This window comes from Asparagus officinalis, chromosome 3, assembly GCF_001876935.1.
Source record: "Asparagus officinalis chromosome 3, Aspof.V1, whole genome shotgun sequence".
Classification (NCBI taxonomy): Eukaryota; Viridiplantae; Streptophyta; class Magnoliopsida; order Asparagales; family Asparagaceae; genus Asparagus; species Asparagus officinalis.
The window spans coordinates 58,752,777-58,768,176 of record NC_033796.1 but is presented as its reverse complement, the minus strand read 5'-3'; the positions used below and the strand labels follow the sequence as shown (position 1 = coordinate 58,768,176).

At 35.7% G+C, this 15,400-nt stretch overlaps 1 protein-coding gene across 4 annotated transcripts in view; it reads left to right on the top strand.

The window, feature by feature from the left end:
• The window catches only part of LOC109834200 (helicase-like transcription factor CHR28), a 21,224-nt gene extending 6,135 nt beyond the window's left edge, over positions 1-15,089 (top strand). The window contains exons 5-13 of one of the 4 annotated variants that reach the window (XR_002245498.1): positions 3,331-3,402; positions 3,491-3,568; positions 3,650-4,550; positions 7,274-7,404; positions 7,803-8,024; positions 10,116-10,727; positions 10,825-11,034; positions 14,545-14,751; positions 14,838-15,089. Coding sequence is in view for 3 of the 4 variants with exons in the window: in XM_020402144.1 (XP_020257733.1) it covers positions 3,331-3,402; positions 3,491-3,568; positions 3,650-4,550; positions 7,274-7,404; positions 7,803-8,024; positions 10,116-10,727; positions 10,825-11,034; positions 14,545-14,649 (2,331 nt within the window). In the remaining variant the exon portion in view is untranslated. Of the gene's footprint in view, positions 1-3,324; positions 3,403-3,477; positions 3,569-3,649; positions 4,551-7,273; positions 7,405-7,802; positions 8,025-10,115; positions 10,728-10,813; positions 11,035-14,544 lie in introns of those variants that run through there. The other 3 variants (XM_020402144.1, XM_020402146.1, XM_020402145.1) reach the window with 3 other exon arrangements.

Sequence of the window (15,400 nt, the reverse complement as noted above, 5' to 3'; positions counted from 1 at the left end):
CGATAACCTTGAGAATACCTAGATTATGTGGAAAATTCTATAGGATATATAAGACTAACAATGTTAGGTGAATCAGAATGTTGGATATTAAAAGAAATCATGTGCAAAAAGTGAATGTTGTAGGACTTAGAACGTTATGATGGTCTCTCGTGCATACATTAGAAGATAGGATAAAAAAATGAGCGTATTCATTGGAGATTAGAGGTTGCTCCTTTTGAGGATCAAATTAGAGAATTAGTTGAGATGACTTGGTCATGTACAATGGAAGCCACTCAATGTATGCACCAGTTAAGAGGAGTGATAACTGACAATTTTAACTAATGACACAAAAGAGTTAGATGCAGACCTGAAAATTTTGATTGGAAGCATTTAATAAGGATATGGCAATACTTGTGATGATGCCTGATAGACAGACCCCAAAAGTTTGAGATGAAGATTTTGTATTGTTAATCTAGATCTGTTTTTTAAGTAAGAGAACTTTTGCGGAGTTTCTTAATGACTTTGCAATAACATTAGGTTGAAATTGGGAAGTTTATGAAAATGTCTGATTTATAGTTCCTGTGTCTCGCTTCCAGCTGGGTAATTTGTAAATTTACAGGGATGGTGTGGATTAATAGCTGACCATACAATTTTGTCGAAACTTTGGAGTCTATAGCTACCCAATATAATAAAGAAAGGGGCACCAGCAGTGATGACCAGGGATTGTAACTCAAGGCATCAAAACTTAATCCAAAAAAAAAGCATCAAAACTTAATCCAAAAAAATAACTAAGAGATTTTAAATTCTAGAACTACTCTGTATCATGAAGAAGAGTACATCATAAACATTATCAGTTAAATTTTTAATTTTCAAACATCAGATTCATATTTTTCATCCCAGATAACCCCCAATATTCTATGGAGTTTATTACTTTGTTTAGATCTCAGACATATTCAAGTCAGTTGACTAGAACTACAGTTTCCTAGACACTTGTTTTGAGTAACCTAGCAGTTTCATTCATCATTAAAACTAATTTCATTTGTAAGCTTCTGCAAGACCTCCTTGATTCTCTTCTCTATTGTCCTCTTGTCATTCTAGCCTATTTAATTATGAAAATGTTTTTTTTCCTGGAAGGAGGTTGTGCTTCTAGGTCAGTAGTCCACTTTTCAGTTTTTATTAAACCTTTACAAGGACTTAAGCAAATGCAGACAAAAAAAGTAAAGCTGTCATTTTGGAATTTAACTATATGGATGACATCAGGTGGTTGTTTTTTGGAGAATGTGTATTTCTTAATATAGAAGATGACCAATGTCGAGATATGTTGTATGGGTGCCACACGAAGAGATGAATACTTGTAGCTGACATCAAAAAAGTCTGTGGACAGATCTGCAGACATCCAGAGTATATCTAAATATATTATTAGAGATAAATTTATGTATATATGCATTTATATTGTATATCAGCACGTCCACCATTAAGTATGGTATGAAAAATTGTATTGACATTTTTTTGGACAATTTTTTCGCAGTTGCACTCCCATTTGAATGTACGCTACCCTATAGTTTTCCAGAAGGGGTCTTCTTAGCAGTACTGTCTTTAGGTAGTAGCATAAACAGCTTGAACAGATATATCTGTCTAGGCTAAGAGTACTTATTTTGTCCAGGGAACTGCTTAAAAATTGAGTAGTTTTAACCCCTTTTCCTTAATAAAGTAAACTAATTGCACACTTTTTTAATTCATAGATAACATGTTTGACTCGCTTTAATTTATCTAGGATAACTATCATCTACTAACTAAAAAAAGTTAGATTTTTCCTTTTAGGCCCATTGAATGCTTAAACTATTTAATAAGAGGAAAGCTAACAGTGTAACATAGCAACTACATTGCCACTTTCTCCTCTTATTCTTCATCCTTGTTATCCTTTTCTTGTGGTTGCTTCACCATACTCTCTACTCTTGCCCTAGAATTGTCAGACCCACCGAGTCCATGAACAGCAGACTGGGATTCACCAGCTTCGACGAAAATAAAAATGCTTTCATTCAAGAATGAGTGCTAAAAAGAGTATCACGGACCACAATTACAAGAACCCACTGGGGCACTCTGTTCACCAAAATGATAGTTTCAAAAATTCGTTTTATGTCATGCCAATTAGGACCTACCAGGGTCCCTCTGTTCTTTCTTTTCTTTTCTTCATATTCTTTTATAGCTTCCTGTTCTTTCTCTTTTCCTCTTTCCCCCTCTACCTGTAGTCAATTACCTGTTATCTTTTAGCTTTATTTTTATGATGTCTTCTATATGTAGTTGATTGCTTTCTTTATAAGCCTCAATGACTGTGTGGACGCGCTACTGAGGCGTTTTGACAACCTTTGTTCCTAGGCAAGCGGGTGTCTGAGTGTCTTGCTTATGATGGAGGTAGCTATACAAGGTGTTTGATGCCTGCCTTAGTGAAGAAATAGCCAGTTCATTGCTGTGCCTAAAGGGCAAAAGATTAAAATAAAAAGAGAACATAGAACGGAAGTGAAACTCTCGTATCTACATTGCTTCTTCTATCTTCCGGCTTCTTCAGGCATATCATCATACTATGCTGCCAAGTGGTTGTGAATTGAGAAGAGATGGTGTTTTGGCATGGCCTTGGGTTATGAACACATCCAGTGGAACCCAACCTGACCTTTTTCAACTTAATATAAGTAGGGCTGGGTTGAGTTCTGTTATATATTTATAACCCTAATTTAAAACCAATTAACTTACCTTCTTGTTACTCTCTCTCCTTTCTCTGTTTCTATGCGTGCCTTTTTGTAGGATATGAATGATTCTTCTTCACAATCTCTCTCCATTCTTTTCCCCTTACTGCTTTGTCCCCTTTTCTTCTTCTTTTTTTTAGCATCCTCACTTAGGTGGCTCGGCAATAGCCACATCTTTCTGAATGCTTGAGTAGCATTTGCTTTTCACGTTTTGGTGCTGATGTTTCTCCTACCATCGTTAAATGACTAATTTTCAGAACCCGACTACTTATGTTAAGTGTGAACATGCAAAATTTTATGAATGGTCTCATGGTAGTTGTTTACTTGTTTATATTGATAATTTAGGGGCCTGCATTTGTTTTATTCTCTTACTATTTTTAATTAGTTTAGAGTTCAGTCACTGATTTGCAAATTAGTTGGTCCTCATGTTTGTTATTTTACTTTGACCTGGTTTCCTTTGTTATGGTGTCATAAAGATTGTCATACAGTTAGGACAAGCATTGAAGACTATGATTGTGCCTGTACATGAATTTTACGTGTTCAATGTATTTTGGAGTATAGTATTTCGTAAAGTCAAGCAGAGTGGAATTGATATTTTGTTGCATTACAGGATCTTTCACAGCCAAAATCTGAAGCTAGCCCTCCTGATGGTGTTCTAGCTGTTCCTCTTTTGAGACATCAGGTGTGGTTGAATTCTATCTTAACATCTTCAATACTAAGGTATATGTTGGTGATTCTTTATATCTTACTCGAGCAGCATTTTTGGACAGCGAATAGCTTTGTCATGGATGGTGCAAAAGGAAACTGCCAGCTTACACTGCTCTGGAGGGATTCTTGCTGATGATCAGGTTACTTTATCCCTGGTTTTCTGTGTAAGCTAGAGGATTCTACAGCAAGTATGCTCAAAATTTCATCTCTAAAATTTGCAGGGATTGGGTAAAACAGTATCAACTATAGCTCTCATCTTGAAGGAGAGATCTCCATCAACCACGTCTACTGTGGTAAAGAAAGAAAATGAGTTTGAAGCACTGAATTTGGACGACGACGACGATGATGCTGAGCTCAGTCTGGTGAAGCGGCCATGTAGTTCTGTTCCTATGGTGACGGGTAAGATGGTGAAGAAGGAGAACTCTATTATGGTGGTAAAGGGAAGACCAGCAGCTGGAACTTTGGTAGTTTGCCCTACTAGTGTTCTTCGCCAATGGGCTGATGAGTTGAAGACGAAAGTTACTAGTAAAGCTAACTTATCATTTTTAGTGTATCATGGAAGTAATCGTACAAAGGATCCCAATGAGCTTGCCAAGTATGATGTCGTACTCACAACTTATGCTATTGTAAGCATGGAGGTTCCAAAACAACCACTTGTTGATAAAGATGATGAGGAGAAAGGAAAGCAGGATACATTTGGTGTGTCCAGTGGACTTTTAGATAGTAAAAAGAGAAAAGATCCTCCAACATCCAATGCAAAAAATCGGAAGGGTAGGAGCACAGTGGATGGTGCATTGCTTGAATCTACTGCTCGGCCTCTTGGCAGAGTTGGATGGTTTCGTGTAATACTGGATGAAGCTCAAAGTATTAAAAATTATAGAACTCAAGTTGCCAGAGCATGTTGGGGTCTACGTGCCAAAAGAAGATGGTGCCTGTCTGGTACACCCATCCAGAATGCAGTTGATGATCTTTATAGCTATTTCAGATTTCTCAGATATGATCCATATGGTGTGTACAAGTCTTTCTGCTCGACAATTAAGATGCCAATCAGTAGAAATCCAACCAACGGATACAAAAAGCTTCAAGCTGTTTTGAAAACGATAATGCTACGCCGCACAAAAGGTGAAGTGCTTTTACTTTGGATATTGTTTTGTGTTTTAGTTTCTAAGACTTTGCAATTTTAGAGATACAAAAGTCTCTGATCTCTTTGGTGCAAATAAAAGCTTACGTTTTCCTCTAAAAGCTTACGTTTTTCCTCTAAAGTTTCCATTTTGGTGCTTCTGAGAATTAAAGATTTCAACCACTCAATTTTCACTCTTCCTCCCTTCTACACTGCCTTAATCTTGCTAATGCTTTGGCATTTTACTGTATTGGCACATGTTTTTTATTTATTTACTTTCTTATGACCTAGGCTTCAGATTATATTCCTCTTGTAGTATATGAAGCCCGGAGGTAGGTAGCTGGTGACTTGTAGAGAATATTAGCCGATGTTGCTGGTGAATGATTGAAATTGTTGGTATTCATTTAGTAGATGCATAATGGAGTATCCAATTTATAAAGCCATTCTCACCTTCAGTAACTGAATATTGCAAAGGTGGTTTCATACAATGGTGTTTAACTCTACACTAAATTAGCAGTTTGTTAAATTTTTTTGGTCTTTTTTTTTTTTTTGGCTGACCTTGATCCTTTTTCACCTGAAAAAGAAAAAAGTAAATTAGTGTTTGGAGAAATACAGTTGCAACCCTAATCCTTTTCCATTTGACTTGGCATCTGCGTCTTTCATCTTGCATATGCAGCATCCTGTTTCCAGTAACTTCCTGTTCTACTCTTTATGTTCCATGCAGTGGAGATGTTTTTTTAAATATCACATGGTTATCTACAGGTGTGTCATAACTCCTTTTATGTTCTTTTTTTTGGGTACCATAAAGGTGTTTCCCCAGAAATTTACTCCTAAGACAGTCAACATCCCAGTCTTGCTCCCCTGTTTGTTTCCATCGTACCCACCAAGTTGGCCTTTATACTCTATGATGTACATACACCAAATATGATGTGCATGTAATGGGTTTGATCCAAAGGTTGAGGCTCATGATATATGTATTTTTGTTGTATGTGGATCATAAGATATGAAGATCAACTTGCAGGGATCTGCTGGAAGCAACTAGTGGGAGAAGGTTGAGTTTTTTTAACTGACGAGGAAATCTTGCTCTTGCGGTGCCTATACAAGTCTATGTACTATATGTGTATATGTGGGTCTCTCTTTATGTATCTATGTATATGCATTTATATATATGTATATGTATGTGTGTGTGTGTGTATAATGAAGTCCTTATTAGAAATGTTCCATGTGACTGCAACTAAATTAACTTGCATCCAACTTTCCTTGAGGTCATGGCTACTTGTTTCTGTAGATGAGAGGAGAAAATCCAAAAACAATAATGTTCATAGTGTTATATTTTCTACATGAATTACTTACTCCATACATATTATGCAAAGAAGATTACTACAAAACAAAACCCCTAAATAGATTGAGAACTCTTTCATGAGTATCATATGTTGCAGTTCAACAATACATTTATATATCTGTCAACAAGCTATCAAAAAAACCCACGGAAAATTATCGTTAAAGCAAAGTGCGAGAATAAATGCCCGTATCCAGGTGCATGTGCTATATACCATGTGGGTTGTCCTTAGACTCCAACCTTGTGTGTTACTGTAAGCTGACTACCAGGGCAAGTACCACAGCTACATGGTGTGACATCGCTCAATTATCTCTACACCTAGATGGTACTGATTATCTGAAGTAAAGGCCTTACCATTTCAAATGCATTTAAAGCTATATTCTGTTTACATTGCTTTCTAGGTCAATGCTCTTGACAAACCTCTTTCTAGTTTAATTTTGTCATCCAACTCTACTGGGTGCTTTGTCCTTTTGTTTACTGGCATAAGTTAAGGATTGGTTGCTCAGTTTATCGGAAGGTTGGAGTCTTGTAAGTAGGTATTAGAGATTTAGTTCATCAGTTTATGTTGCCTATGTGACTTGCATAGAAATGGTTACCGGATCCACTCTAGGACGCTTAATTCACTGCAGTCTGTTAGAAATTGTAAGGCTGCTGTCGATAATAGCATTAATCCAGTACATGAATTTTATGCTATCTATTCAATGTGCTGTACTGACTCAGGGTTCTTGTGTGCTGGTTAAAAAATTAACTATTCTTCTTTACTGGCCTCGCGAGTGCAGAAGTAATTGCACTCTGGCTAAGTATAAAAGCAGCAGCCTGAAGGTTCCCATACTGTTATGCGCATGCCCTAGATCCTCACTTAATATTGCATTTACTCCTTAGTTTTTTTATGTGAAAGGAGACCCCCCCCCTCCCCACCCCACCCAAACAAGAAAAATCTTTTTTCTTTTACCAGAACTTGAATGAGTTCTTGATGCTTATTATACACATTTATCCTATTATTTTGTTGCTCTTTAGTATCCTTATTATTCATATTTATTCGCTCATTTAATTTTGCTTAACTCCTGAGTATCCTTGTGTGAAAGGAAAAACCTTTCTTAAAGTCATGTCTAGATTATAATTATAAAAAAACTTTCTTTTTGTTTACTAGAACTTGAGTGGGTTCTTGATGCTTATTATACATTTTATCATCTTATTTCATTTGCTCCTTTGTATCCTTATTGTACATATTTATCCTCTCACTTAATTTTGCATTAACTCCTTAGTATATTCCATTTGCTCATGAGGCTCTCTCATAGTGTACTGTATCAAGGGGATATAAATTTGGCATTAGATTGCTTTGTAACATGTTCAGTAATTTGTTCTTTCTTACTTTGAATTGTTCAGGCACTGTACTTGATGGTAAGCCAATAATTTCATTGCCATCAAAGACAGTATCGCTAAAGAAGGTTGATTTCTCGATGGAGGAACGATCATTTTATTCAATGTTGGAAGCTGAATCTCGAGAACAGTTCAGGGTTAGTTTTCTTCTTCCAGCTCTTCAACACACTATTAAGTTGGCTTTTCTTTATCATGTATGTTGATGTTCTCTTAAATCAACTACCTATGTAGTAGACTAGTCAGTTGGCTTTTCTTCATCCGCTTATACTGATGCTCTTCAATAAAACAGAGATTATAACTTCTGCAGTGCATATTGCAAACTGATCCTCTATGTTGGGCATGTGGGCGCTTTCTAACCACTACTTCCTTTATCAATTTTCACTGTCCTTTTGCGTTTTCATTTTTTTGCTCCACGAAAAAGTCTGCACTAATATTCTTACTTTGTCTATTTTCCTTTGGTCTATCAACTGTACTTCATATTTTTGCTGGAGAATTTCTAGTTAAAGTGACACTTAAATGTTTATTTCTTCTGCAGGAATATGAAGATGCTGGGACTGTCAAACAGAACTATGTTAATATCTTACTGATGCTCTTACGGCTTCGGCAGGCTTGTGATCATCCTCTTCTAGTAAAAGGATGCGACTCAAATTCTAGTCAGAAGTCATCTATGGAGATGGCAAAGAAACTCCCTAAAGATAAAAAAATTGAACTTCTGAGCTGTTTGGAAATCACTTTGGCAATTTGTACAATCTGTAATGTAAGTGATCTTTCTTTGCTTCTAAGATGGTATCTTTCCAACTGTCTTTATTTACATGTTGTATTCTTACATATGTTTCTGTTACGTGGATATGCTCTTATCGGTCAGGAAAAAGTACGAAAATCTTCACATATTTTATAACAAAAGCGAGTTTGTGGGGCCATCTGAATTTGGAGAGTTAGAAAAGGTTGCATTGCTGATTTAGATGAAGAAAGTGGAAGAGAGGAGGCTATGTGTTAAAAAATTTATATTGCTGACTTGCAAGATTTTTTTGGGGCTTTTTCATATTGGACCTCCCAAATCTTCTCTAATTGTATATCAGACCCCCAAATCCCTTTTGTTTAAAAAACACCCTTCGATGGATTCCCTGCAAAAAATTTATGATAGCATGGTTCATTCTTATCCATCTTGGTTAAATTACATTAATTTCCTTATTGTTATGTTTTCCCCTCTTCCATCTCTGTTTGATTTCTCCAAACCCTAATTTCTTTCTTTTCTTCATCATGGGCATAACGGTCCACAGAAAAAGTTTGTGCTAATGGTAACAATAATAACTGAGTAACTGCAGTAAGTCATGTTTTTGTAAACAACTTAGCGGATTTGTGGGTCAAATTTAGAAATATGAAAAATTGAGGGTCTAATGTACAATTAAAGAAGACTTGGGTCTTGGGGTTCTAATATGGCGTGAAGCTTTTATTAACTAATAAAAAAATTGTTTTTTTAGGGGTGGTTGGGGTGCGGTGTTGGGATTTTCTTGACAGTTTTCTGAAACTTCACTCAGGTGATGGAATGTGTGTTGGGATTTTGTAGTCAGTTTTCTGAAACTTTTTACTCAAGTGATGGAATTGGGCTTTCTTTGCAATGTAAAAACTTAAGAAACAAAATGTTGATTAAGGAGACATGCGACAAAGGAGTAGGTTATTTTGAACTCTAATTTATTCTGTGTTTGAATACTGGCAGTCATGAATTATGTTTTTTATACTGTAAAAATCATGAAACAATTAGAATTAGAATGAACAATCTTTTAGCTAACTTCAAGAAGAAGTACATGGTACAACTAATTTCACTCTTAATTGGTATGGACTATGTACTCTTAAGGATCCACAGTATAGTGGGGATCCCAATTTAGTTGTAAAAATGAATACATGTGCTTTTAAAAACACTTTGCTTGTGCATCCAGTAGAAATTATGTTTGTGAACATTTAAGGAAACTTCTTTATTTTCTGACACCTCAGTGCATCAAAAAATATATTAGAAATTAGAGGTATTGTAGGTAACAAGTTACTACATTCATTTTCCTCCAAATACAAGTTCATGCAATTTGGAGGGAATTAGTTGTAATCATAAATAATAATATAGAACTTTTGGACTTTTGCAGTTGGCAACTGAAGTAAACTCAACTTTTCTCTGCAGATTGTTCAACTTGCATGGTCGCTTTGATCTCCCATGATTTATGGTAGCTTTGCACCCCAAATCGGGGTGATTCTTAAATTTTCCTAGTTACTGGGAGTCTAAAACTGTTTCTATGGAAGAACTATGCTTTTAATTTGAGTATAAAAGCAAGGTGAACTTTTTGAGATTGTTTTTACATGTACAAAGAGACAGGTGCCAGTTTAGAGTGATAGGATCAAAGCTTATTGGAACACAAGGACTTGCTGACTCAGAAAAAAACTAAGCAGCCATGAATTGAGGCAATAGAGGAGAGGGCTTTGACTTGAATGGAGAAAAAAGATTCAAATATCCATTTCCTAAAAATTGGAACAAGTGATTTTTTCTATCTAAAAGGAAGGATCAGTGTAAGATTCAGTTTTGATCAATTTCAGACTTTAATCAACTAGATAGTGATCTTCAGAACTCCTACCATAATAAACACTAAAACCTTGTCTGCTGAAATTAACCTTTAAGTATAAACTAGTATCTACCAACAATTGATATCTACTGGCTAAATTAACCCTTAATCTGTTATGATTTTTTCCTGCATTACTTCGCACATATGTTTTCTTGTCTACTTGGCACAGAATCTGTATAACTTATTGGTGTGGATATTTTGATTTTTCCTTCTATTTGAAAGTTACCTCATATTCTCGACAGGATCCTCCTGAGGATGCTGTTGTTACGATCTGTGGACATGTATTCTGCAATCAGTGTATTTGCGAGCATCTTACAACAGACGAAAACATCTGTCCTTCACCTAATTGCAAAGTTCAACTTCGCGCTGCTTCAGTATTTTCCAAGGGCACGTTAAAAAGTTCTCTATCTGATGAACTTGATTATGATACTTGCTCTTATAGTTCTTGTTTTGAAATAGGCGATAAGCAAAACAAGTTTGAGGATAGTTGGTCCACCTATTCTTCTAAGATAAAAGCAGCTCTTGAGATTTTGCAATCATTGCCTAGATCTCAACTGTCCTCGGGAACTAACATTGAGAAACCTGATGATGAATCCTCTAATTCTTCAGTAAATGCAGCAAATTTTGTTTCAGCGAGATCTTCACCGGATTCAAGTGTAGGAATTAAAAACTTACAGAGGTATTCAAATAGAGAAGTGTCGGAAAAAGCTATCATCTTTTCCCAGTGGACTAGGATGCTGGATTTGTTGGAGGGCCCACTGAAGGACTCCTGCATACAGTACAGGAGGCTTGATGGCACAATGTCTGTTGCTGCTAGGGAGAAAGCCATAAAAGATTTTATCACCCTTCCAGAGGTTGGTTTAAAGAATTTCTCTTTATTTGAGTTGTTGTTCTGACTTTGTGCATAGTGTTTTCTGCACTGTAAACTCTTTAACTCTAGTTTGGTGCTAGGTTACTGTCATAATTATGTCTCTCAAAGCTGCAAGTCTTGGGCTGAACCTGGTAGCTGCTAACCATGTTCTTCTTCTTGACCTGTGGTGGAATCCTACAACTGAGGATCAGGCTATTGATAGAGCACATCGAATTGGCCAGACACGTCCTGTAACTGTTTTTCGGTTAACAATCAAAGACACAGTTGAGGATAAAATACTGAGTCTTCAGGTACCTTAACATGTTTTCTTCTGTATCATATAAAGTTTTTTATTTTAATATATTTAACTTCTTTCTGAGTCACTTAAGCAGTAGCATAAGTGCATAACTATAGGTTGATTGTAATTTCCACTGAAAAAGTTCCTCAAAATTCCATAATATTCACTGTAATTTAAGTTATTTATTTAGTCACAATTATAGTTGTATGAGTACTATTTTTTCCTTTCGTTTTCTTTTCTTGTCAGAATAGCGTATATGCCAAATATTATTGGCTACAATCATCGGGCAGTTGTATGAGTACTATTTCTATTTCTACTACCAACATGTACATTGACATAACACGGATGTTATGAGCTGTTGTCTTTGAGAATAGAGTGTTATCATCTCGTAATTTTTGGTTAATTTCTACTTAAAGCAAAATGAGCAAAATGATGGCACCTTTAACTTGCTAGTTTTTCATCCTTTTTGGATGCGATTCTAAGTCACTCTAATAGCAATTTGTGCCTTAGGATTAATAAGGTGCTGTGGTTTATTCTAGCTATTTTGTCATCTTATTATTTTTTCATATAAACTCTAAATAGCCTGGGGAAATTTTTGGTGCCTGCTCCTTGGTTACGTAACGTAAACTACTTACTGAAGAAGGTGTTCCACCCATGTCAGTACAAGAGGACTTGCCTTCTATGATTAGTGACATTGATTTTGAGGGCTGAAGTCATTTCTTGATCTTATTATGAAGTTTCAGGCAATCCTTTCATGAAGGTGGTAAATTTTGAATGGTTCTCCATGTCCTACCCTAGTTGATATAGAAGTTTTAGATGATAGTGAAGATCCAAGTTATCTTTTGCATAGGTAATTTTCGTGATAGTAAGCTTATGGAGGAGGCTGATGTTTTATTGGAGTAGCGAGATCTAGGGTTTCCTGATCAGAGTTTTCAGCAAAGCTGTCTCTAAAACAAATGAAGATTTGGGTTTGTATTTTGAAACCTCTTTCGAGAAATTTCAGTGCCATGTATCTCATGGTCATACTGTGATAGTACACTTCTGACATTTCATTAGATTAAGAAACAACATAGGTTTTCCTCATTAGAATCCTTAACAAAGCCACTCCACTGTAAAAAAGGTTGGATCCGTCTTCCTTACTGTTTAAGCCTCATCGATAATTCTAAGCCAGAATCACATTTGAGCCTCTGCTGATAAGAAAAGGAGGTGGAAACACTTAGAAATGAACAACTCATGTTGTTGGTAGTCAGTAGGGGTGCAAGCGAACCAAATAGTTAATTATTTGATTTTACTCTATTTGGTGGTCCATTTAGCAGGAAATGAATAATTTTTAGTATTCGGTTCATTAACAAATAGAATTTAATCAAACATATATTTGATTCAATTGATTATTGACTATTTGTTTATATTTTACATTTGCCTATTAGTTTAACTTATTACAAATACTATTCATTACCAACTTTTATTACAAATTCAATTGATATACAAAATAAAGAAGTTTATTCATCTGACCCGTTTAAGAACTCTGGCCCAAAAAGGCAATGAGCCCTTTCATGGCTAGTCTAATATGGCCTAGCAATAGGGAAAATCTGTGATTATCCTCTACATTTCTTTTCTAGTCAGCCTCTAATTTTCACTTTAGTCCTTAAGGGGTCCCCCCTTTTCTCAAATAATTTTTGGAAGTCTATATATGTAAACAAATCAAATCCGAGTACTATTTAGTATTCGAATTGAAGGCTAATACAAAGTCATGTCTTTTCATTAGAACCGGATTTGAAATGGAATAGCGTACTATCCAATTCGGTTTGTTTCCACTACTAGTGGTCACATAGATTATCTATTTAAATTAACTAACCTAAATGAAGCATATGTCTCACTTGGTTCCATGTCTTCGAATCTCATATGGTTTCACATTGTGTTCTTGATTACTTATTTTGACGCAGAGACAAATACATAAGTGGTGAGAAGGTTTGTTGGAGCGAAGAAGACTTTACTGCTAATTTGATGCATGGCTTAATTGCACTTAGATACCCTATAGTTTCCCCTATGTTGCACTTACATAGCCTCACTTGTTTTTGGAAGCATTTATATATCCTAAAGGTTTTAAAACTTACATTTGTATACCCTCACTTTTTTTGGCAGCACTCACCCTGAAGTTTTTAAAACGTGCACTGAAATACCCTTAAGTTCTTAATATTGGCACTTAAATACCCTTAGTTTTGCAAAATTGAGGTTAATTAAGTGCAAGTTTAAAAGACTTTAGGGTATCTAAGTGTCGATTTTAAAAACTTTAAGGGTATTTAAGTGCAAGCTTTAAAAATTTCAGGGTATATAAATGTTGCCAAAAAAGTGAGAGTATATAAGTGCAAGTTTTAATAAAAAAGTTTAGGGTATATAAATGCTGCCAAAAACAAGTGAGAGCATATGCATTAACCCTCTGATGTTTATCCTGGATTGATGATTGGCTAGTGATATATCGAGATTGTTGACTATGATCTATGGGTTAAATTGGATGATAAATTNCTTCTTTTTGCTGGTACAGAATATGCTGTATTCTATACAACATTATTCACTTGCTAAAGTCCTCTTGATTGTGAAATCTTGATGCATACGCCAACACTTTTCTTATTGGGGGTTATGTATAACACTGTACCTTCCGGTTAGATTGTTCGTTGGGGTTGTCTGTTTATGAAATACATGGGGATGATCAACATTGAATTCATACTTTTTGTTTTGGTGTTTTTAAATAAATGTCTTATAGTATGAACATATAAAATTAATAAAAGGTTTTCTGTATATATGCCCCTTAAATCATGCATATTTGCAAAAGTACCCCCTGGATCTTGATAGTTGCAAAACCACTCCCCAAACCATCAACTCTAGACAAACAAATCCACCCTTCAAATCAACAAATGATCACAACTCTGTTGGTTGTGCTGAGTGAAAATGTGACTATTTTTTATTAATAATTTTACATTGCAGTTACAAATTAGCCAATCAAAGTTAAGATATTTGCTGATTTGAGGGGGTATATATTTTTTTTTTCAAAAGTTGATGAGTTGGGGTAGTTGAAAATACAGAGATTTGGGGGCTATTTTTGCAAATACACATGATTTAAGGGATAAATAAAACCCAAATTGGTCCATGATCATTTTTTTAGGAAAAATAAATCAAGGATTTTTAATTGTGATCAAAGCATTTCGGACAGCTCACTTGTCAGATTTTAGTCGGTGTAAATTATTTTAGGCTGTTGAAAGTTATTTAACTGAATCTGCTTGAAGTAAATCGTTATGGAATATTATTACAATGCAAATTATCAATTTAATTTTACATCACAGGCATATAGTTTGTACTAATAAGTTTTATGTTTAACTCCTGTTATGAGTGTACCGGTCTGTAGTTTTACTGTATCACTGTCTGTTCTAGGTTAATTGGTAGGGTCATTTATACCTGAAATTTTGTAACAGTTATCAATGCTTCTGTTATTCTTTTGATGTTTATCATGTAGCTGCATTTGATGTAGGAAAAAAAGAGGGAGATGGTTGCTTCTGCCTTTGGAGAGGATGAATCAGGGTCGCGCCAGTCTCGGCTTACAGTGGAGGACCTCAGATACCTATTTATGTCATAGTTTCATCTGACCATTCTTCCCAATTTTGATATCCTTAACCACCTCAGCTGTGGCTATGATGTTGATGTTTTTCAGTCACGGCCAGTTCTAATAGATGCTTAGGTGAGATTTGAAAGTTCTTGGACTGGTTCCTTTCCCTTGTACAAAATAATTGCACTGGGTATTTTCTTGATCCAATTACCTGACAGAAGGAGGTACAGATCGTCTGCTAACATACATTTAGCTGGAAGGGTTACTAACAAGGAGGTCATTTGTGAATAGTCCTTGAAGAAACATTACAGTAATTTTGGTGGGAGACAATCTATTTTTTGTTATTTTTTGTTCCGGGTTTAGAGCTATGTGCACAGGAAAGGAGGGATAAAATTTTACTGGATTTGATTGGACATTTGCCATGTTATTATCTGCATCCCAAATAATATCAAATCAATTTGTGAATCCAATTGTTGTCAGCTTTGCTTATTATATGTTTCTGTAGGACGATATTACCGAATGCAAATTCGGGGGAAAGGATGGTTGTAAATTCTGAGACTACCATTTAGTCTGGGAAATGCTGTATGGGGAAATATGAAAATGGATGGTATCACAGAACTTGGAATCTTGCTGTGTTGTCTCTCAATAAGAAAGTTCAGGCACCGCGGCGTTAATGGGCGGAGTGTGGTGAGCAGGCCATGCCACAGCATGAGGGCTGAGTTCGAGCCTCCCTCGAGGCGTGGGTATGTTTAAATTCACTAGAATGGCTAAGTCAGCCTAA